The 25,148-nt window shown below is 37.1% G+C and overlaps 1 protein-coding gene across 5 annotated transcripts in view; it reads left to right on the top strand.

Moving 5' to 3' along the window:
* Positions 1 to 25,148, top strand: part of TAOK3 (TAO kinase 3) — a 178,686-nt gene that overhangs the window by 100,032 nt on the left and 53,506 nt on the right. For all 5 annotated transcript variants that reach the window (XM_049865543.1, XM_049865548.1, XM_049865545.1 and 2 more), the window contains 6 exons: positions 852 to 897; positions 2,043 to 2,139; positions 4,487 to 4,600; positions 5,803 to 5,894; positions 19,802 to 19,895; positions 20,966 to 21,047. In XM_049865543.1, coding sequence (XP_049721500.1) covers positions 852 to 897; positions 2,043 to 2,139; positions 4,487 to 4,600; positions 5,803 to 5,894; positions 19,802 to 19,895; positions 20,966 to 21,047 — 525 coding nt within the window. The remainder of the gene's footprint in view (positions 1 to 851; positions 898 to 2,042; positions 2,140 to 4,486; positions 4,601 to 5,802; positions 5,895 to 19,801; positions 19,896 to 20,965; positions 21,048 to 25,148) is intronic.

The raw sequence follows: 25,148 nt of genomic DNA, 5'->3' as shown, positions 1-25,148 counted from the left end.
TAGCCTGGCAAATCACTCCTAGACAGAAACCAGATAACCAAGCTTATTAGCACTCTATGTAATCTAAGAGTAAAAAGGCTTCATATGAGAGCTTGGGGGATTTTCTGAAGACATGAAACATGAGATTTAGCACTTGGATTTTGTCCTTCTGTTATGGAATAATAGGGAAAATAATATTTGTGACAAAAACATTGTTTTGAAATATATAATTTTTTTAAAACATAAATTTAACTACAAACATATTCCATCTTTGAGATTTTTAAATGTTCTATGTTCATATTCAGCATACTCAATTTAAGGAAGTTATATGTACATGCTTAGTTACTCAATTTATAAAATTAGAAAAGTACATGACACCATTTTGAAATGTTTCCATCAAAATTAAAGAAGAAAACAGGGCACATAAAAAGTTAGTGTTCATTATCTATAATATTCATATACGTCTCTACATTTAAAAAATGAAAGGAATCAGTATGTTGATATTATTATATCTAGATGATTATAAGGGATTTGTGTTTTCTAATGAGCATGTAGGAGCCCTGGTTGGTCTATGGTTAAGAGCTCGGCTGCTAACCAAAAGGTTGGCATATCCCGCTCCTTTTTAGTCTCAGACTAATTCCAAGTAGGAGATTACAAAAAATGAGATGGTGGAAATTGTAAAGATCAATTATTGCCAGATGACCAAAATTTAATCCAGGTTCAGGTAAGTCAGAATATTTTTTCTACTAGTATTCTTAGTTTATTGTTTGTTTGTTTTTTTTTTCTGTTTGGTTTGGTTGGGTGGGGGGCTTTTTTAGTAGTAGTCCTTTATTAATTTTTATTGTTGTGGTTGTTGTTTTAATGTATTCTAGCTGGTGATGGAATATTGCTTAGGCTCAGCTTCGGACTTATTAGAAGGTAAGAATAAGAGCACTATTCTCTCCTTTCCGCTTTACCTTGACTGAATGGTATCTCTTCTTATACTAAAGTACAGTTTGGGCAAAGTAAATGGGTGATGACTTGGACTGAAGCCCAGTGTGGATAAGCTGTGCCAACTCTCATCTCTGCAATGTTGCTGCAAATACCTGAGGGAGGATCAGCAACCCTCCTGCTGTTTTAGTTCAAGCAGGTACTGCTGAACTGTTAGGCTGTTGCAATGCGGTATAAAACCGACAACATCAAATTCGTGTGTATGTATGAAATAGAGGTAGATGTCATCAGATTATATGGAGATTTAACCCTTTCAAATATTGTGACTGACCCAGATCTCCTCGGCAAATGCTGTTATAACCAGAAACTGTTAAAAATTTATATTTAAAAAAAGCTTTCTTATATCATCCTTGAGCTCTGAATAGAAATTGCTTATTAGCTGCCTTCACAAATAATGAAAACCTGTATTTAGGAGGGGTAATTATAGATGGTTTTATGGCAGAGGAGAATAATGTAACCTTAAACACTCTAGGCATTTAAAATGTCAGAAGGGACTGGTAAATTTGGGCCTGGCCCTGTTGGAATCAGTGTGGCTTTGACTTGCACAACTGTTAAGTAAATTAACAGTGCATCGCTTAGATCAGGCTTTGTTGTTTTAAAGGATTTGTTTGTTTTGGATTGGGTTTTTTTTTTCCCCCCCTTTTTTAATTGTGCTTGGATGTCCTGTAAATCTGATTTTTTGTTATTGTTCTTCTTCTTCTTGTTATTCTGGAGAAATGATATACCCTGTGTATTGAGGTGAATATGTTCCCCAATTGTCATTTGACAACGCATAAATCAGTCTGGTCTGTATAGAGGAGCCCTGGTGGAGCAGTGGTTAAATGCTTGGCTGTGAACCGAAAGATGAGCGGTTCGAGTCCACCAGCTGTTCTATGGGAGAAAGATGTGGCAGTCTGCTTCCGTAAAGATTTACAGCCTTAGAAACCCTGTGGGGGCAGCTCTACCCTGTCCTATATGGTTATTATGAGTCAGAATTGACTCAACAGTGGGTTTGTTTTGTTTGTATAGCTGTATAAAATAATAAAAAAGGAATGAAACTGGTCATCTACTCCTAACTTGTTTTCCTCCTTCAGTTCATAAGAAACCGCTTCAGGAAGTGGAGATCGCTGCCATTACTCAGGGTGCTTTGCAGGGGCTAGCCTACTTGCATTCTCATGCATTGATTCATAGGTAAGATTAGAGGCCAGTTATGTTTTTTGTTTTTTTCCAATTACAGGATTATCTATTCAAGGAACCTTGAAAATTAGTGCATGTTCCACTTTTTAGTGTGCCTTAAGGATTTATGGGAAGCAAATAGACTGTTGCTGCTTCTGGGTGTAAGGAGAAAAGTTGCCAGAATTTAGCTCCTATCTCTTGGTCTCTCCCATATATCCACAAAGACTTACATCATCTCTGTTCTGTAGAAAACTATTTTCCAGGCTGGGAATTGCAGGGAAATTTGAAGAAGGACCCAGCAACCGTCTGATACAGTGCCAAGAAAGAGTAGAAAAGAAAGTTGACCTTCCCTCCGTAGATTTTATTTTTTAGCTGAGTTTCTTCTCCCTTTCCTATCGCAAATAACAAGTCAATCTTATATAAATACTTGCTGTTTCATTACTTAAACAGTATTTTGCATTTCTGCAGTCCATATAGATAGTTATTATCTTTATTCAGCAGATAAAGAAACTAGGGCTCAGAAATATTTAACTACCTTGCCCATAGTTTTACAGCATTTAAGTAATGGAGTTAGGATTGAAACTGAAATTTCCTGACTTCTAATCCAGGGCTTTCCTCTACTTTAAATGTTCGTCACCACCACTCTCTCCTCCCTTTACTAACTTCTCCAAAGGAAAGATGTTGTTAAGCAATCTTTCCTTCTCTCAGTCCAGAACTTCTAGTACTCTTGCTTTAAGGAATGGTAGGAGAAGTAGTGGCCTATGAGGCAGATGTAAAGGATCTGATATGACTCACAAAAGAAATCAGTTTACATTTACTAGGAAGAAGTGAAACCATTAGGTCATAGGTTCCCCCTTTTGGTGCTGTTTTAATCACTCAAGAGTAAGCATCGCCAGTCACTGGCACTACAAAAGCGGAACATCCACGTACTAAGCATGCCAACATTTCTGTCATGAATTTGACTTAATTGTAAGAGTGAGGAAGGAGCCTAATATGTCTAACAAATATTGATGAAATATGTTTACCATGATATCCATAGATTTAACTTTTTTTTAAAGAAAAATCCATCTCTTGGGTTCTAAAGTGTCGTTACTGAATGCTAGCTTGCTTACGATGATTTTACCTGCTTTTACTGAAAGCCAAGGTTCGGTCTTTTTGGGCCTTTATTACCTTAATCTGTACATTAGTTTAATATTTTAGTCCGCGTTATATTTTATCTTCTTTAATATGTAAAAGAAGTTGAAAAAAAAAACCTGTCGAGAATGCTCTTTATTTAAAAATAAATACTGTCTTAGATTCTTATTATTTTGAGTTAAAAGGCAGGCCTGTCTTCTAATTGAAGATAATAGAGGAAAGATATTTTTCTGTTGTAAAGAGGAATAAATAATACTTTTTTTTTAGTTCTCTCTGCCAATGCCTAATGTCATCCTGAGGAAGGAAACAAATTTGCAAAGGAAGATTTTTGGAAAAGTTGTTTTGGAAGTATTTGAACCTTATCATTTTCACCTTGACATAAGTTTTTCCTCATTCTCTCTATCTTGCCACTGCCCATCATCTTACAGTTTTTGGTTCCTCGTACTCATTATGCCTCATGCCTTTTTTGAAATTCATTCTAAATTATCATACTAAAGAATGAATTTTTTACATCCTATTTTTAAAACTTTTTACTGCATAAAACATCTAATAGCTTTAATAGTAACCACTTGTGATTCTTTTTGTAGTAATACAATAAAAATGCAATTTCTTAACCCCTAATCCTTGTTTGTTTTGATCTTTCAGGGTCTTCTTTTTACTGTACAGTGTTATTTTTAAAAATAACACCTTCTATATAACATGTACCCTCAAATGCCTTAGAGTTGCAGTTACAATTAAAGGCAGAGAGAGAAAGGGTCACAGGCAAAAAAGAAAAGGTATGTGTGTAGCTGAGGTTTACTGGCAGGTAGTCAGTACAGATTCACTGAAGATCTACTTAAAATGTCACATAATTTGGAGGGGGAAAAAAGGCGATTACAAATGGCACCAATCTTCCTAGCACAAGGATACTTTCGGCAACTGGATTTAGCATTTAAGAATATGCTTTTTTTTTAGAGTAGCAGCTGACTAGGTTTTCTGGTCTGCCTTTTTTCTCATTGCATTCCCTCCCTCTGAAGAAAGCACTACCTTTAAGTAATTACTATGACCTACCTGTAAGTACACCCAGGAATCCGAGCCCCCTGACAACATGCAGTAATTACTAAATCCCCTTCTGGCTATCTGAGCAAGATTTTTTAATAAACTTTTTGTCTTATTAATTGCATGCTCTGACCTATTCCATAATCAAAATTGAAAAGTAATTTCTAACCCTCGTTATTTTTTCCGATAGGGATATTAAAGCAGGAAATATTCTTCTAACAGAGCCAGGTCAGGTGAAACTAGCTGATTTTGGATCTGCCTCAATCGCTTCTCCTGCCAACTCCTTCGTGGGCACACCTTACTGGTATGTAGAGTTAGAAAACGTGACAGTTTTAAAATACACATACATGAACAATGTGAACTCATAGCATTGGTTTGGTGTGGTTTTTTCACGTCATCTTACCATGTGCCTCAAAATAAAATTTCATTAGATAGGGAGAGAAAACTCAGCTAGCAAAAAAGAAACACTCTGACTTAGTATAAAATGCACAATGACTTTAAATTGTTTAAATAAGATTGATGTCACTGTGTGTAAACTGAGCAGGTTTATCAACTCACTGACCAAGCTCAGGCTTTTGATTTCATTTGGGGTTTCTTTTGAACTTTTCTCTTGAGACAGTGTCTCTAGGGAAGAACAAGGTAGCCTCTTTAACCTTCTGTAGCTGGCTAGCAAGTATAAATGTTACCTTTCAGTGAAGGAAATCAAGTTCTTGCCATGTTGAGTTCCCTGATGCTTTACCTCCTGGTCATTCTGACTTAGCTTCACCCCATTCTATTCAGGGTCCTTTCTTTCCTTATAAATACATTGAATTTTCAATGTAACTTGGAAAATGACTTATTTATCCCTGGAAATTTACTTACCAAATTAAAAAAACCAGCTACTTTTTAAATTTTTCTCCATCATCATCAAATAGCATTTACGAAGTTAACTACTTACATACACTAGTAGAGAACAGTTCTGTTCAAAGCATATTAAACAGATATGGCTGCTGCCCTGTTAATGAAAATCCATTATGGACAAGAAGTTAAAGTAACATCTATAAGCATAGCCTTTTTTTCTTTTTTTAGTTTTAATATCTTTGAAATAGCTGATTATATTGCTTACATAAATCCATAAGGCATTGTTCATGTTGTTTAAGGTAATTTATTTAGGCATTTCATATATATTAATTTTTTACATGTCTCTATGAGGTAGCTACTAGAATCATCTCTGTTTTACAGATGAAGAAACTGACATACGGAAGAGTTAAATAATTTACCCAAAATCAAACTAAGTGGCAGAACCAGGATTTATAGAAAATAACGAGTTGTTTCATGTAAATCTCCAAGTATATTGTATATATTTTTAAGAGTTTTTTTTTCCCAGATGGTTTGTGTAAGAAAATAATATCTTTATCAGATAAGCATTTTGGAATACCTTCAAGAGCAACTGTTTCATCAGATTACGTTATTAGATGAAATTTGTTTTTAATTTACAACTTGAGTTCTATACATTATGTTTGGTAGGATGGCACCAGAGGTGATCTTAGCTATGGACGAAGGACAGTATGATGGGAAAGTTGATGTTTGGTCACTTGGGATCACCTGTATTGAATTAGGTGAGTAAAAAGTGATTTGGTTTCATTGTACTTTTTTTTTTTAATTTTAGTTTTATTGTGTTTTAGGTGAAAGTTTATAGCACAAATTAGTTTCTCACTGAAAAATTTACACGCAAATTGTTTTGTGACCTTGGTTGCAGTCCATGCAATGTGTCAGCATTCTCCCTCTTTCAGTTTCCACTCTGGGTTCTCCATGTCCATTTGTCCAGTTTTCCTGTCCCTTCCTACCTTCTCGTCTTTGCTTTTGGGCAGGGGTTGCCCATTTGGTCTCATATACTTGATTGAACTAAGAAGCACGTCCCTCAAGTGTATTACTGTTTGTTTTATAGACCTGTCTAATCGTTAGCTAAAAGGTAGACTTTGGAAGTGGCTTTAGTTCTGAGTTAACAGGGTGTCCAGAGCCAGAGTCTCAGGGGTTCCTTCAGTCTCTGTCAGACCAGTCTAGTCTTTTTTTCTTTTTGGTGAGTTTGAATTTTGTTCTACATTTTTCACCTGCTCAGTCCAGGACTCTCTATTGTGATCCCTGTCAAAGCCAATGGTGGTGGTAGCTGACACCGTCTAGTTCTTCTGGGCTCAGGCTGATGGAGGCTGTGGTTCATGTGGTCCATTAGTCTCATATTTTCCTAATATCTCTGGGTTTTTTTCATTCTCTTTTGCTCCGGATGGGATGGGACCAATAGATGTATCTTAGATGGCCACTGGCAAGCTTTTAAGACCCCAGACAGTACTCACCAAAGTAGGATGTAGAACATTTTCTTTATGAACTATATTATGCCACTTGATTTGGTTTCTCCTGAGACCATGGTCCCCAGCCCCCAGCCCTAGTAACTCTGTCCCTCAAGGTGCTCGGATGTGTCTAGGAAACTTCTATGACTTCGGCTTAGTCGAGTTGTGCTGACTTCCCCAATATTGTGTGTTGTCTTTCCCTTCACCGACATTAACGCTTATCTACTATCTTAGTTATCTAGTACAGCTCTAACAGAAATACAACAAGTGGATGGCTTTAACAAAGAAATATTGATTCTCTCACAGCCTAGTAGTCTAGAAGTCCAAATTCAGGGTGCCAGCTCTGGGGGAAGGCTTTATCTCTCTGTCAGCTCTGGAGGAAGGTCCTTGTCATCAGTCTTCCCTTGGGTCTAGGAGCTTCTCCTCTCAGGAACCCTGGGTCCAAAATACATACTCTGCTCCCAGCGCTGCTTGTTTGGTGGTATGAGGTTCCTATATCTCTCTGCTTGCTTCTCTCTTTTATATCTCAAAAGAGATTGACTCAAGACACAACCCAATCTTGTAGATTGAGTTCTGCCTCATTAACATAACTGCCACTCATCCCATTTCATCAATATCATAAGAGATCAGATTTATAACACATAGGAAAATCACATCAAATGACAAAATGGTGGACATTCACACAATATTGGGAATCATGGCCCAGTCAAGTTGACACATATTTTGGGGGGACACAATTCAGCCCGTGACATCTACTATCTAGTTAGTGATCTCCCATCTCCACCCCTCCACTTGCTTGCAACCGTCAATTGTTTTTTTCTGTGTATAAAGCTTTTCTTTTTTTTTTTAATTTTTATTGTGCTTTAAGTGAAACTTTACAAATCAAGTCAGTCTCTCACACAAAAACTTATATACACCTTGCTACATACTCCCAGTTGCTCTCCCCCTAATGAGACAGCCCGTTCCCTCCCTCCACTCTTTCTTTTCATGTCCATTTCGCCAGCTTCTAACCCCCCCTACCCTCTCATCTCCCCTCCAGGGAGGAGATACCAACATAGTCTCAAGTGTCCACCTGATCCAAGAAGCTCATTCCTCACCAGCATACGTCTCCAACGCATTGTCCAGTCCAATCCGTGTCTGAAGAGTTGGTTTCAGGAATCGCTCCTGTCCTGGGCCAACAGAAGGTCTGGGGGCCATGACCACCAGGGTCCTTCTAGTCTCAGTCAGACCGTTAAGTCTGGTCTTTTTATGAGAATTTGGGGTCTGCATCCCACTGCTCTCCTGCTCCCTCAGGGGTTCTCTGTTGTGTTCCCTGTCAGGGCAGTCATTGGCTGTAACCGGGCACAATCTAGCTCTTCTGGTCTCAGGCTGATGTAGTCTCTGGTTTATGTGGCCCTTTCTATCTCTTGGGCCCTTAATTACCTTGTGTCCTTGGTGTTCTTCATTCTCCTTTGATCCAGGTGGGTTGAGACCAATTGATGCATCTTAGATGCCGCTCTCCAAGGTGGATGCAGAATGTTTTCTTAATAGATTTTATTATACCAATTGACTTAGATATCCCCTGAAACCATGGTCCCCAAACCCCTGCCTCTGCTACACTGGCCTTCGAAGCATTTAGGTTATTCCGGAAACTTCTTTGCTTTTGGTTTAGTCCAGTTGTGCTGACCTCGCCTGTATTGTGTGTTGTTTTTCCTGTCACCTAAAGTAGTTCTTATCTACTATCTAATTAGTACCCCTCTCCCACCCCCCCTCCCTCCCCCCTGTCGTAACCATCAAAGAATATTTCTTCTCTTATAAACCTTTTCTTGGCTTTTTATGATAGTGGTCTCATACAATATTTCTCCTTTCGTGATTGACTTATTTCACTCAGCATAATGCCCTCCAGATTTATCCGTGTTGTGAGATGTTTTGTGGGTTGATCATTGTTCTTTATCGTTGTACAGTATTCCATTGTGTTTATGTACCATAGTTTGTTTATCCATTCATCTGGCACCTAGATTGTTTCCATCTTTTTGCTGTTGTGAATAACGCTGCCATGAACATGAGTGTGCATATGCCTATCCGTGTGTTGGCTCTTATTTCTCTGGGATATATTCTTAGGAGTGGGATTGCTAGATCATATGGTATTTCTATTTCTAGCTTTTTAAGGAGGCACGATATTGTTTTCCATAGTGATTGTACCATTTTACATTCCCACCAGCAGTGCACAAGAGTTCCAATCTCTCTGCAACCTTTCTAATATTTGTTATTTTCTGTTTTTTATTAGTGCCAGTAATGTCAGGGTGAGATAGTATCTCGATGTAGTTTTGATTTGCATTTCTCTAATGGCTAATGATTGCAAGCATTTCCTCATGTGTCTGTTAGCCACCTGAATGTCTTCTTTGGTGAAATATCAGTTCATATCCTTTGCCCATTTTTTAATTAGATTCTTTGTCATTTTGTTGTTGAAGTATTGAAGTATTGTATAGATTTCATTGTATTTTTGAGAACTGTTCTTTATTATGATTGTTTCTTTATTCGTCCACCTAATATTTAATGAGCTGCTGCTGTATGTGTGCCAGGCAATGTGAATTTATTATACTTTTTCTATGATCCTGTATAATATCAAAAGATTGTTTTCTCTCTGTTGCATTTTCATGTTAGTAATTTAAATAAAGGAGTTGGAACAGATATGACAGCTAGCAAATATGGGAACACAAGATAGAAAGTACTAGTATTTGAAAAATATTCATTCTCTATCATGTGGCTGATAATGTATGTCCTACCTTCACTCCTATATCCATTACCTTGATTTACACTCCAATTTTATTAGGAAAATCTGAAAAAGTAAGAGCAGATTTGTCAAAGATCTAACCTCTATAGAGAGCAACTTCAGAGAAAGCTTCATATTAAAAGATACCCCCAGCCATAAAATTGTTCCCCAGATATTGTTGGAATTATCTCAAATTGTCTAAAATACCACAGAATTGCTCTTCTGTGCTATACATTTTCAACTGTAATATATATTAAAGTTACCTTCATCCACTGGGATACTGGTGAATGGCTCTCTGGGGGATGGGGAGCCCTGATTTGTAAATTTGCCAATCTAATACTCCTGCCATAGCCAATTCCATGCCACCGGTGTGATGCACTGAATGCAGGGTTGGGAAAAGATATCCACAGTTGGCCTTCCAAAGCTAGTATTAGCTGGCTGCAGGACAAGGCTACATTTATCTAGATATTTGTACATGTTTAAATTAAAAATGCTTAATCTAAAAAAAAAAAAGCAGTCCTTTAAAAAAATTTTTTGTTCAATTTTTTAAATTTAGATTTTAATTTTTTGTTTAATTTCTTGTATCTTGGAATTGATCCTATACATAGTACTACATTCCAGTTTCATTTTCAGACTATAGTTTTCTCTTTCCCTAAGATATTTGGCCTATAAAGAAGAGTTTGGAAACTTTGTAGTACATTTCCAATTGCTTCATTCACCCCTTCCAACAAAGAAACAGATGGTAAAGATGCACAATTCTCATTTTTTTTTATATAAGTTACGTGTTAATGTAAAAAATGAACATAGTTCAGAGAGGAAATTTAGAATATTTACTTGATTTTTTTCCAATGAATAATAGATTCACATGGTTTAGAAATAAAAAAATATAAAAAGGCATATAGTGAAAGATCTTCTTCCATCCCTGGTCCTATCCACCCAGTTTCTATCCCATCTCTGCCAACACAAACAGGAGAGCACCGTAATTCTTCTAGGCTTTCTTTATGAATGTACAGACAAATAGGAATACACAGTATGTTATTTCTTTATATAACGAAGTTAACATACGCATGTGGTTCTGCACTTTAATTTTTCTCTTAACTATATCTTGGAGGTCTTACTATATTAGTAACTTGAAGACATTTTCATTTTATTAACAGCATCTTAGTATTCCATTATATGGATATAATATAACTTATTTAATTGGTCCTCTGTTGGTGGACTTTGAAGTGATAAATTTCTTTTTTTATATTCTACTATTATGCTATTCACTCTTTCTTTGCACAGAAAATTGATCTAGTAAGGTTATTTACACTGATTTTTTTGGCAACTTAGCAGAGATATTTGTGTACTTTAAAAAGGACTATGATGAACTTCTAGCAATACTATGTAGAAATTGACAAGATATAGTATTGGCCAAATTCATAGGACCAAAATTAGCCAAGATAATTTTGCAGAAATAGAATTTGGACTGAAGATCACTGTATCAAAATCCATGCCAAATAATTAAACAAGTTTGATACTGGTGTAGGAAGAGACCAAGACCCAATAGAACCGACATTAAAAAACCTAGAAACAGACTCATATTTATGTGGTATTTTGGTATAACACAAAAAAGGCGTACAGATGAGTGAGAAAAAGGTGGCCCATTCAATAAGTCACACTGAGACAATGTTGTTTATATGATAAAAACTACAATTAGATTTCTAGCTTATACACAAAAATAAAATCCAGATTGATTAAATACCGAAATGTAAAACTTTAATACTTTTAAGAGAAGTCTCTCTGTGCCTCAGTTTCCTCATTTATAAAATTGAGATAATAATAGTACCTACTTCATGGAGTTGTAATGAAGATTAATGAGTTAATGTGGATAAGACACTTAAAACATGTCCCAGCACATAATAAGCATTATGTAGGTATCGTTATTACTCTAGAAAATTATCTCTGTGATACCAGGATTTTGTTGTGTGCCCTCAAGTTGATCGTGACTCATAGTGACCTAAAGGACAGGGTAGAACTGCCCCATAGGGTTTCTAAGGCTGTAATCTTTATGCAAGCAGACTGCCACATCTTTCTCCCTGAAAGAGGCTGGTGGGTTTGAACTGCTGACCTTTCAGTTAGCAGCTGAGTGCTTAACCACTGTGCCACCAGGACTGCTTTGATATCTGGATGGGGAGGAGTTTTTCTAAACTATTTTTTAAAAACTTAAAGAAAAATACAGTAGCTTTTTCTACATTAAAGTATAACCCACCCACCCAGTGCCGTCGAGTCGATTCCAACTCATAGCAACCCTAAAGGACAGAGTAGAACTGACCCATAGAGTTTCCAAGGAGCGCCTGGTGGATTCAAACTGCCGACCCTTTGGTTAGCAGCCATAGCACTTAACCACTACGCCCCCAGGGTTTAAAGTATAAAGCTATATATAAAACACAAAATTCAAAAGACAAGCCATAGACTAGGAAACATATTTATCGGAGTATTAGATGGTTGAAATATTCTATCAGAGTATTGGTTCAGAATTTTTAAATAACTCTTACAATTTAAAAAGAAAAAAGACAAACAACCAGTAGAAAAATGGGCAAAAAAATATGACCAAGCAATTCATTGAAGAGGAAACCTAAATGGACAAGAAATATCGAAAGATACTCAACCTCATTAGTAATCAGGGAAATGCAAGTTGAAACCATTTCACAGTAATCAGATTGCCAAAATTTTTAAGTCTGAGGATAATACATTTGGAGGAGCTACTAAGGAAACAGGAACTCATATGCACTATTGAGTAGAAATATAAATTGGTACAGCCATTTTAGAGTGTAAATTGGCAAAGAGTAGTAAAATTGATGAGTAGCATTCTCAGTGACCCAACATTTCACTTCTAAGTATATATTTTAGATAAATGCTTAAGCATGTACACTGGAAAATATGAATGCACCCTTGTTTCTCATAGCAAAACAAACAAAACAGGTAGAAACAACTTAATTTTCATCCAAAGCAGAATGGGTAAGTAAATTATGGAACACTACGTGGCATTTAAGCATGAACTTGATCAACATGTATCATCATGTATAAATCTCAAAATCATAACATTGAGTATTTAATGAACAAAGAAAGTTGTGATTGAGTAGGTACAGTATGATACCAGTTATGAAAGTTTTATATACATTTTTATAAATTATTTGTGAGCATATATATATGCACTAATAAAATATAAGAACATAGGTGCGGAGGATACAATTTCAAAATAGTAAACCATGGAGGGAGGAAGTGGAATCGGGTTATATCTGTATCTTTTTTTTAGAAGAAAAAAATCTGAGACAAATAGGACCAAATAATGAGAAATCTAAGTGATAGGTCACTATTATAATATTCTGTTCTTTTATGTATTTGAAATATTTAATAATTTAACTTTTTAAAAATTAGAAATAAATGTATAGTCCTTAAAAAAAAAAAAAACTACTCTGTGCATAGCATGTAATCTTAAAAAGAGTAAGTTTTGTATTAAAAAAAAAGAAGTTTTGTATAGACAGCCTGAATTTGAATCTTGGCGTTAACCCTGTTTAGCCGGCAGGACTACCACGAAACTGGGTGTAAACTGCAACGGGCATACGTGTAGCCTAGAATGTGAACGATGCCTGCTGGAGTTGTGTAACATGGTGATTCTGGCGGTGTGACCTGGGGAAATTTCTGAACTTCCCTAAGCCTCAATTTTCTCATCTGTTAAATGAAGACAACAAGACACATATCATAGATATTGTTAAGATTCAATAAGAGAACACACGTAAAGCATTTAACATAGTACCTAGCACATAATAGATGCTCAGTATCTCCTAGTTATGTTCATATACAGTTATTACATTTAATTATGTTATTATAATCATCATATCTATAATAATCTATAATCATTACAGGTTATCCTTATTTTTCATAATTTGTATTCTAGGAAGTAAAAACTAAGCTAAAGGTTTACTTTTAACACTGAGACCATAAGAGCAACTCTTTAGTTACGACACTTACAGTTGAATTTACAGCCCTTAAGTTTCAACTCTTCAAATGCCCACCTATTAGTTTAACAATTTTTTCTTACCAAAATCTTTCTAAAACGTTACGTGGACTTTACCCTTTACAACCTTCTTTGAAAGCAAACAACATATACCCCTTCACGATGATTCAGGATCACTGTCACATCAGCTTTTTGTACTGCATAGATGTAGTTTCAACTCAAGTTTCATTAGCAGTTGACTTCGGGCCAAACTGGTCTGGATCCCAGGAGCTACCTTAGTACTTGTTCTCTTGAGACAGTCCATGGCATATACTTACTTTCTGATTTTATCATTCTTATAAAAATGAAATATGTATAACAATAGCCTGGTTTTAGTTGCCTTTTATAAAATGACTTAACTGAAATAAGGAATAAAGTAGCCTTCTTTCAAATTGTTGTTTTATCCTCTACAACAGCTATTCTTTCAAATTGCCTGGTGGTGCCACGGTTACAGAGCTTGGCTCCTAACCGGAAGGTTGGTGTTCCAACCCACCAGCCACTGTGCAGAAGAAAGATATGCCAGTCTGCTTCCATAAAGATTTACAACTTTGAAATAAATAAATTAATAGCTGAGGGAAAAAAAAAAAAAAAAGATTTACAACCTTGGAAACCCTATGGGGCAGTTCTACTCTGCCGCGTAGGGTCACTGTGAGTCAGAATCGTCCCAGCGGCACAACAGCATTGATTTATGCTTGAGAGCATAGACTCTGCAGTTAGATAAACTTGAGTTCAAATTCCAGCTGTGCCATTTATTAGCAGAATTACTCCAACTGCCTGTGAAATTTGCATGATAAGATCCCTTTTTTATGGGGATTTTCTAGATTAAATGAAAATACAGATTTAAAGCATTGTATTATCTGATACATAGTACATGCTCAATAAATGTTAGCCATTGTCAGCACAATCCTGATACAAACTGCATTTCATCCACATTTTGTTCTCCACATTTTAATGTCTGTTTAAAACTAGGGAGTATTTTACAGTTAACAACATCCTATAATTATAATTGGCAATGTTTTTTCTTAGCTATCTTAGCTTTCTTAGTTCAAATCCGCCAGGCGCTCCTTGGACACTCCATGGGGCAGTTCTACTCTGTCCTATAGGGTCGCTATGAGTCGGAATCGACTCTACGGCGGTGGGTTTGGTTTTTTTGTTTTTGTTTTTTTAATACATAAAATAGTGGTTCATCTTGTAGTTAGTGGTGTCTTAGATTCTGATAAGTAGTAGTAGATGCTCAGTAAATATTCAGAAAATAAAATCATTATCAAGGACATTTAATTTCTCAGGAATTATACAAAAATTTTTGTGTCAATTATATAATAAATCATATAAATACCTCTTTGACGGCTTTAACCTATGTCTCTATCTGCCTGTCATTACTTTTCTTAAGGGATATGTAAAAGAAGGGTATTTTTTTTACATGAAAGAAGAAAGTTGCACTGCTTCAGATAAAATCCTAAAAAAATGTTTCTCTAAGTAATGTCTGAGGTTTACTGAAATTTTTGGTACAAACAATATGTTTGAAATTGTACTTTTAGTGTTGTAATTAGATTGGAAGTTGTGGATAGTGCCTGAATGATGCATTGTCCCCTTTCCTCATGATATCGCTTCTAAAATCATTTGTATCTCAAAAAGCACCCTAATCTGAAAATTGAGTTACTGAGGTAACATCACAAAGCAGGAGGATGATCATATTATCAGCACTGTCCCTCTTGGAATCAAGTTCTACAGTTCCTAAGTGGTTATGCCTGTTTTAGAAATTATTTTTGCTAAATTGACCTTTCATTGACCACGTGGCAACCCCACGTATGCAGAGCAGAACTGCTCCATAGAGTTTTCAATACTGTCACCTTTCGGAAACAGATCTCCAGTCCTTACTTCCAAGGCACCTCTGGGTGGGTTCAGATCACCAACCTTTTGGCTAGTAACTGAGCAATTGAGTTGAGGGCAACAACAGCAACAAAGTTGGTCTTCCATAGGAAAAAAAAAAAAAACAAAAAACCAAACCCGTTGCTGTCGAGTTGATTCTGACTCATAGCGACCCTATAGGACAGAGTAGAACTGCCCCACAGGGTTTACAAGGAGCAGCTGGTGAATTCAAACTGCCGACCTTTTGATTGGCAGCCGAACGCTTAACCACTATGCCACTCGGGCTCCGTTCCATAGAAAGAACTAGTTAAATGCATGACTCCTCTGAAAACTCTTGAACGTTGAAATTTTTCAGTCACCAGATATTTTATGGGCCCAAACATAGCAACAATTGTGAGGATGGTGCAGGATCGATCAGTGTTTCGTTCTGTTGTACACAGGGTCACTATGCGTTGGAACAAACTTGACAGCACCTAACAACAACAGAAACAATTTTAAGAGAAGTTAATCTGATGCTCTTCTATTTAAAGTGCAGACATTTGGTTCACCAGCAGAGATCATGGTAGAGCAGGCAAACAGTATATCAGCATTGTTCAGGGAACTGACCTTGTGCAGAAATGAATCCTCCAGGGAGAGGGAAGACAGAAATATTGTTGTCATGACGTTTCTTTGCCTAGAATTTTCTTGTTCCCCATTAAACCAAAAACCAAACCCATTACCATCAAGTCGATTCTGACTCATAGTGACACTATAGGACAGAGTAGAACTGCCCCATAGTGTTTTCAGGGCGTTTCTGGTGGATTCAAACTGCTGACATCTTGGTTAGCAGCTACAGCACTTAACCACTACGCCACCAGGGTTTCCTTGTTCCACATTAAACCCAGTGCCGTCAAGTCGATTCCGACTCACAGCGACCCTATGAGGCACCATTTTTAATCTGTTGATCACGAATGCTGTGATAGCTGTTTTGAGGGGTTATAATGGAACCCTGGTCACACAGTGGTTCAGAGCTCCGGTGCTGACCAAAAGGTTGGCAGTTCGAATCTACCAGCTGCTCCTTGGAAACTCCGTGGGGCAGTTCTGCTCTCATCTAGGGTCGCTACGAGTCAGAACTCGATGGCAGCGGATTTGGTTTTGTTTAGTTTTCTAATGCTGCATTTAGTTGTGCTTTTTCATTTGGAAATACTAGTACTATCTATTATAAAATGGCCGGGGTTACTGGAGAGACACTGTGGCCTAGTGAAAAGAGCACAGGCTTTGGGGTCTTATAGGGTGGGGCTGAAATCCAGTGTAGCCAGTTGGCAAGAATTAGACAGATAAAGTTTAGGAAGGGGAAGGGGGAAGGGGAGTCCAGAGAGAGAAAACAGCATGCCTGGAAGACAGGGACCTTGGTTCTTTCAGTGAAGCAAAAGATGGTATGAGAAGAGGGCAAAGAGGTGCCACTCAAAATGAGGCTCTGTAGGTAGCCAGGGCCATGTTAATGAAGGCCTCACAGGCCATGTTTAAAGATTTGAGCTTTGTCCTGAGAGTGCTGGGAAACCATTAATCATTACATGATGAGTTCCTAGTCCTTATGGCTTTAAATTCTTGAAGTTGCCAGAGGGCCAAACTCTAGAAACTTTTTTTAAGTCCACCTCCTGAAAAATAAAATAAACCTGAACCAGTTGTTTTTCTCCTACATTTGAAACTATATAAATCCATTTGTCCACATAGCAACTTTCAAATTTATTTCCACTTGCTAAAAGTTCATGTCCTCATAATACTGCTAGGTATCTAGTGAGTGTCTTAGTTATCTAGTGCTGCTATGACAAAAATACTACAAGTGGGTGGCTTTAACAAACCAATTTATTTTCTCACAGTTCAGGAGGCCAGAAGTCCGAATTCAGGGCACCGGTTCTAGGGGAAGGCTCTGTGTCCACTCTGGGGAAAATTCTTGTCTCAGCTTCTCTAGAGTTCTTCTGTACATTCCTTTAAGATCTCCACCTGGCATCTATCTTTGCCTCATTTGTGCTTACTTCTCGCTGTGCCTAATCTGCCCTTTTTATATCTCAAAAGTGTTTGGGTCTAAGACACACCCTACACGGATATGGTCTCATTAACATAGAAAAGAAAACCTTATTCCCAAATGAGATTATATCCACAGGTATATAGGAGTTAGGATTACAGCACATATTTGGGGGGGACAAAATTCAATCCACAACAGTACGTGTAAACTGTCCCACTGAGAGGTCAATAAAAATATCTGTAGAATCATAGAATATCCCATTCCAAAAGTGTAAGAGACCATTTAATCAAGACTATATGAGGCCCCTCCAAAGCATCAGTGATGGTTGATAGTTATCCCTGACTTGAAGATTGTCAGTGATCTCAAGCTCACTACTTCTCAATATCGTCCATTCTGGGTTTTGTTGCTGTTGTTTTGATCACGCTGGTTTTTCACAAGTTCTTCCTTCTGTGAGTGAAAATGTCTTCCTTATAACTTCTACCCTTAGTTGTTACCTTGTTCTGTTTCTTAGAACTGTATAGAGTAAGTCTAATCTTCCATTTTTGGAGTAGTTAATAGAAGAGTCTTGACTTAAAAGCCAAGGTTCTTTGGTGAAATTCGAGATCAGATTATGAATTAGAAAGAAGGACTATATAAAAAATCTATTAGGGTAAGTGCTGTAGGGAGTCCCTGGGTGGTGCAAATGGTTAACTTATTGGGCTGCTAACTGAAAGGTCTACCCAGAGTCTACTGAGAGGTGTTTCAGAAGAAAGGCCAGGTGATCTACTTTCAAAAAATTAGCCACTGAAAGCCCTGTAGAGCACTGTGACACACATGGGGTTACGGTGAGTCAGGATCTACTCCACAGCAGCTGGGTTTTTTCTTTGTTTTTTTAATCAAGGTAGAATGAGATAGTAGCTCTATCTTCTATGCTGTAATATCTAACAAATAGCATAGAATTAAGCATACTTTGACTAGAACCTCATTTCTTTGATTTAGCCAACAAATGGAGCACCTAGTATGTGAATGGAGCCCTGGTGGTAAGGTGATTAAGAACTCAAGGTGCTAACCAAAGGGTCAGCAGTTCAAATCCACCGGCCACTCCTTAGAAACCCTATGGGGCAGTTCTACTCTCTCTTACACGATTGCTATGAATCGGAATTGACTCAGTGGCACACAACAACAATGTGGGAATAGCATTTCATTCATATTCTGGGGGAATAAATAAAGGAATAAGAGTATTAGGGTTATAAGATTTCGTTCTTAGAGCTTATGATTTCTTTTGAGAAAAAAAGATTTGTATGTTTATGTAAATGGAATAGTTGAGCAGCATACCAAAGGAGAGCTATGCATAGGAGTTCCAAAAAAGAAATCACGATGGGCTGGAGTGGAGTAAATCCTCTGTTAAGAAATACGTTACTCACTGAGTTTCTCTTTAGAATGGGTTGGACCAGCCCTTGTTTATTATTTATCCTCCTCTTCTTTCCTTCCATTTCCCCCTTTCCTCTCCACCCCTAGTAGTCCTTTGGCTTGGATGAGCGTTCAAACAGTGTTTATTGAATCATTTGACCTTCCATACTGTGTTAGTAATGTTTAAGATGTTCCATTCCATTGTAATCTTTTTTTCCTCTTCATTCTACTTTTCTGTGCTTTCTGAATTTTTTAATGAGTAAAGAAATTCATACCTACTTTGGAAAGATGTTCACACCTACTGTAGGAAGACAGGCCAAGGCCAGCCTTTTGAAAACCTGTGAAAAAATCCAATTTTTCTTTCATTCTCTTGAAATGGGTTCTGTTAGGAGCTTTGCCAACGTATTTTAAGATGACCAACAGCTTCTTCTGAACGTCTATCCTGGGATGACCTTAGAGATTAACATAGTGGATTATGTGGCATGATGACACTAATAGGCCATTGGTTTAGCAGCAGAGCTTTGCTCGTCGTTCTTTATTTCTCTATCCACCTGATTTCTTTCAAGAATTGCTTTATTAGATGGTGGTGCCCAGCTACGACCAATGACTGCCCTGACAGGGAACACAACAGAGGGTCCCAGACAGAGCAGGAGAAAAATGTAGAACAGAATTCAAATTCATGTAAAAAGACCAGATTTAATGATCTGACAGAAACTGGAGGAACCCCGAAACTATGGCCCCTGGGGGCTTTATTAGCCCAGAACTGAAACCATTCCCAAAGCCCACTTTTCAGACCAAGATTAGTCAGGCCTGTCAAACCAAAAATAATCCTGTGAGGAACTTACTTCTTAGTTCAGTCAATCATACAAGACCAAATTGGCAGCTTCTGTCCAAAAGCAGGATGAGAAGGCAGGAAGGGACAGGAACTGGACGAATGAATACAGGGAACCTAGGGTAGAAAAGGGGAACGTACTGTCACATTGTGGGGATTGCAACCAATGCCACAAAACAAAATGTGTGTAAATTTTTGAATGAGAAATTAACTTGAGCTGTAAACTTTCACCTAAAGCACGGTAAAAAAAAAAAAATAATAATTGCTTTATTATTTTTCCTTCATCTTCTTCCAGCGGAACGGAAGCCCCCCCTTTTCAACATGAATGCAATGAGTGCCTTATATCACATTGCCCAGAATGACTCCCCAACATTACAGTCCAATGAATGGTAAGACTCTGCTGTCATTTTAAATCTCTAAGAAAATCTCCATATGCATTCAACACTTTCATTAAATTACGTATTTTAAATATCTGCAATAGAAAGCATTTTTTTTCTTCATTTTATGTTTTAATAAATGACACCGATGCCTTACAAGCATCAACTGCCTGTACACACACATATTTTTCATTTAGTTCTGCCCTCAGCATGGCTTACACTGTGCTCTTAATGTGTGTAGTAACTGAAATTCTACAGGGAGCCTGCCTTCCTACTTCCTAACAAACCTGGCATCTCCAGCCATGATGATTTTGTATTGATTAGGGCAGATCTTATCACTTCCCAGTAGAGAGAAGTACCCTCTCTGATGTCATTATTTTTCCAGTTGTCATTTTTTTTTTCCTAAGTGTATACTTAAATGTATTCAGATAGAACATATACTATCTATTTAGAAGATGTACTGTTCCTTGCTGAAGATTACGACATTTTGGCAACTGTTTGGGCCCCATGACTTTTCTAGAAAGGGAGCAATTTTGAAGAAGAGTGGACAAAATGGAATTTTTAAGAGTGGAAGTGTTTTTGTTCAGACAGCATATTCTTAGGTTCTCCATCTTCATTATTCTCCATGGTTCAAGATTGACTCTCTCATTAAAAGCTGAGGGCAGTGGACGAGTTCCAACTGGTAATGAAAAATGTGGGCTTGAGACTATGGAAGTTGTTACCTTTGGAGACAGAAATGTATATAAACTATAACTTGGTATTTTTTATTTTCTGATATAAATTATGGTTTGGCCTTACTTCTTTATATATTAAGATATATTTATATCTTGACAAACTTGAAATTGTGTCCACATTCATTACCTAAAAGAATTAATTTTAGGTACCATAAACTTGACAATGATCTGGTTCTCCTGCTATTCCAAAATATTTTAAGGAACATCTCCTAAAAAATGCAAAAATTTTCTGATAAATTTTTGCGTTTTTTAAGAGACGTTCCTTAAAATTACTTGAAATTGTTTTAAGTAATCAGTGTGCTTTACAGACCCTGATTTTATTTTCCTTCAATGTCTTTGCACACACAGGACAGACTCCTTTAGGAGATTTGTTGATTACTGCTTGCAGAAAATACCTCAGCAAAGGCCAACGTCAGCGGAACTATTACGGGTAATTTTTCAAATTTATATTTGAGGAGGGGGATTTCAAGTCCTGTTGTAGAGGGATGTAGTAAATCATTCCTGTGGCAGCCCTTCGTGACAAACTGAGTTAGAATGTGCTGCCTCGTCATTTACCCAGAGATAGTAGCTAAGCATAGAAACGATAAGATTATCTCAATGTATGTGCTGTTTTCCCTGTGGAGAGTTTTGTTTTGTTTTTACCTATATTCTCTCTCCCCCTCCCCGCCCCTTTCTGCGTTATGAGAAAGAATATTTCCCCTTGCTCTGGCCATCACTGTGATGTTCCTATGACTTTTATCTGTATGAGCTTTAATACACTGCTATCTCAGAACAGTACTACTGGTTCAAATGCCAACTCTGGGAATTTCAGTTAGGTTGTTGCCAAATCTTTAGGCGGTGAAGCTTTATGGTATATATATATATAAAGCAGACATTTATATAGCATTACATCATATGTGTTAGTGATAAGATTAACACGTTCGTTGCATTCATTTAAGTATCGCATTTTCGAGCATCTCTTTTCATATAATATTTTCTTATAGACTTTATGTATAGGAGAGGTGCTCTATCAATATCAATGAGGTATGTGGTAATCTTTTACAATATAAATACCTTTTATTTGGTACAAGATAATCCAGATTTATTTAACCTCTTTCTTTATGTTTTCCAAACCTTTGTTTGTTTGTTTGTTTGTTTGTTTGTTTCATCTCTAGACTGACTGGATTTTGTTATTGAGCAGTTTTTACAAGAAAAGCTTAAAAGGGTTGTATTGTCTAAATTTGTGAGGCTTGAAAATGTCAGCAGCCTTTATACTTGAAGAGCATCTTGCCTGGGCCAAAAATTCTTGGTTTACATTTTCTGTTTTATTAGAACTCTGTAAACATCATTCTACCGTTTTCTGGCTTTGAGTGTTCCTGAAGAGGTTTGAAGTCTGAAGCCAAGTGGTTTTTTCATCTAGACATAGTTTATTTTTTTCATGTGAGTGGCAGGCCACAGGAATACGGAGGCAGAAGTAACAGAGCCAAGGACTCTACCTTAATCTCCTTTGGCACAGAGCTATCACATGTTTTAGACATGAACTACTTTATGTACCTTATTGGCAACAGCTCCACCTTTCTCTACAGAAAAATCAGAGCCAGAACAAAACACCAGACACATAAGATAGCATCTTTATTACTTTAAAGTAGACAAGGTTTAAAGGAAAAAAAGGAAATAAAAAGCACTACCACAGACACATTTGAATTATGGTTTTGGCAAAGAATATTGAATACACTGTGACTGACAAAAGAACAAACCTGTCTTGGAAGAAGTACAGTCAGAATGCACCTTAGAAGCAAGGTTGGCTAGACTACATCTCACATACTTTGGACACGTTATCAGGAGAGACCAGTCCCTGGAGAAGGACATCATGCTCGGTAGAGGGTCAGCGAAAAAGAGGAAGATCCTCAGCAAGATGGATTGACACAATGACTGCAACAATGGGCTCAAGCATAACAACGATTGTGAGGATGGCACAGGACCGGGCAGTGTTTCATTTTGTTATACGTAGGGTTGGCTATGAGTCAGAAACAACTCGATGGCACCTAACAACAATAGAGGGAAAACAGGATAAATTTGGCTGTATTAAAATTAAGGTGAAAAATCAAAGAAGATACTACAAAGATTCAAAAAATGAAATTTGAGGGTAACAGACAACAGAAGAATATAGAAAGCAGGTAGGCATAGGTAAAAAAAAAAAATGAGAGAGAAAAATTAAAATGTAACATTAGAAGCAACTAACTTATATAATAAACTTGACTGATACACAGGTACATGGTGAATAGGCTTTAGGAAGTAAAACAAAGTTAAGTGAAAGAGAAAAAAGTTCTAAAAATGATGACAGAGATGATACATGTGGAGAATAAAGGACCTCTAATATATATATATATTTTTTTTTAATATATACTCTAATATATACTTTATGGGGCAGTTGTACTCTGTCTTATAGGGTCGCTATGAGTTGGAATCGACTCAACAGCACTGGGTGGGTTAATATATACAAACCTATTATTCCTGAAGAAGAAAACAAAATGCATGGAGCAGAAAATACTTGATGATACAACTGAAGAAAACTTTTCTGGAAATAAATGTTTGAATCTTGATTTGATCTTTATTTAATTTGTTGAGTCAAATCAAACAGGCTTATCATTTATTCAACAAATATTTACTGATTGCCTACTGTGTACCAAGTACTATTCTGAGCACTGAAAATGCAGTAGTATGTTAGAAAAAGACGATCCCTGCTCTCATGGAGCTTACATTCTAATGAAAGAGTAAGAAAATAAACAAATTATGTAATGTCAGGTGATAGTAACTTCTTTGCAGAAAAATCAGGGGCAGGGATAAACAGTGATGTAGTAGATCTGTTTTGGATAAAGGGTTAAAGCCAAAAAACCTAACCCACTGCCGTGAAGTCAATTCTGGCTCTTAGTGACCCTATACGACACAATAGAACTGCCCCGTAGAGTTTCCAAGGAGCACCTCATGGATTCAAACTGCCGACCTTTTTTTGGTTAGCAGCCCTAGCACTTAACCACTACGCCACAAGCGTTTCCGGATAAAGGGTTTGGAGAGGCTTTTCTAAGGAGATGGCGTTTGAGCAGAGCTCTGAGGAGAGGGACCATGAAACTGATCTGCAGTGATTAAGAAATCATATCTTGGTGAATTTGCTAAACTCTAAGGATAAAGAAAGATTCATACTAGCAGGCTGGAAAAAAACGTATTTGTTTGATTTATTTTGTTTCATTTTTATTTTATGAAGCGATAGCTTTACACCAAAGGAGAATAAACTGAAGTTTTTTCGCCTGTGACTTCTGCCACCATATTCCTATGACCTGCCACTCATGAGAAGAAACAATTTACTTTTGGCTCAAAAAACCAGTTCAGTTCTACCTCTTCAGGGGCACTTAAAAGCTAGAAATGAGCAGAATAATGTTTACAGAGTTCTAAAAGAAAAAACGTAAACCAAGAACATTTCACTAAGTCAAGGTGCTCTTCAGTTATAAAGGCAGCTGACATTTTCAAGGCTCACAAATTTAGGCAATACAGATCTTTTGAGTTTTTCTTAAAAAAACTGCTCAATAACAAAATTCACCCAATCTAGAAATGATACAAAAAGAAAGAAAAAGAGAGGGAAAAGGAAGTGGGGGGAGGGGCAGGGGAGGGAAAAAGGGAGAGAGGGGTTGGGAGAGAGGGGTTAGGAGCGGCCTTTCCAAGGAGGTGGCATTTGAGCAGAGCCCTGAACAGAGGGGATTCTCACAAATTTAAGCAACACAGGGAGGGAGGCAGGGGTGGATGATCCAATAAGCAAGGTAAGCATGGGCTTACCTGTGCTTACTTACTGATCTGTAGTGAGCAATTTTACATGGGTTTTACCATACCACATCAAAGTGAAATCCAAGTGAAACTGTTCCTAAGCACAAGTAAGCCTGTGGTAACCTTGCTTACTGAGTCATCTGCCCCTGTCAGGGACTGTAAATATAAAAACAGGCTTTGATTCTGTAAGAAGGTGCTGTGGGGCTGAGAGAGAGACAGATGCCAGGCATACCTAGAAGCAGAATCTTTGATGTGGTAAAAACAAAAAAATGTGACATTGTTCACTACAGATTAGTAAATAAGCACAAACAAGCTCATGCTTACCTTGGATAATCTGTCTCTGGAAGGAGGAAGGGATGGAAAGAGGGAGGAAAGAACAATTATAGAATAGAGAAACTGTTGAAAGGACTAGTGATTAACAGTGAATTTAAATTAGAAAAAAAACATTTTTATCTATTTATTTTGCATGGGTAAAGAGACTGTACATTCTTCATTTTATTTTGCTCACATTAAATTTTTTTTTTTTTTTTTAAGTAGGTAACCAAATTACAAAGGTAAAAATACAGTAAAGCCTCCTTCCCATTCCAGGACCCTCTCTGGAGTTAGCAACCACTGTCACAAATATCTAGAAAGAATTTATGTATATGGAAGCCAAATTTTTTTTCTATTGTTACACAAGTGGTAGCAAACTATAAACATTGTTCAACCCTGATTTATTTTACATTATAGTATGTTT

The sequence above is a fragment of the Elephas maximus genome, chromosome 22 (assembly GCF_024166365.1).
Source record: "Elephas maximus indicus isolate mEleMax1 chromosome 22, mEleMax1 primary haplotype, whole genome shotgun sequence".
In the NCBI taxonomy this organism is placed as follows: Eukaryota; Metazoa; Chordata; class Mammalia; order Proboscidea; family Elephantidae; genus Elephas; species Elephas maximus.
This window is presented reverse-complemented; position numbering and strand designations above follow the sequence as displayed.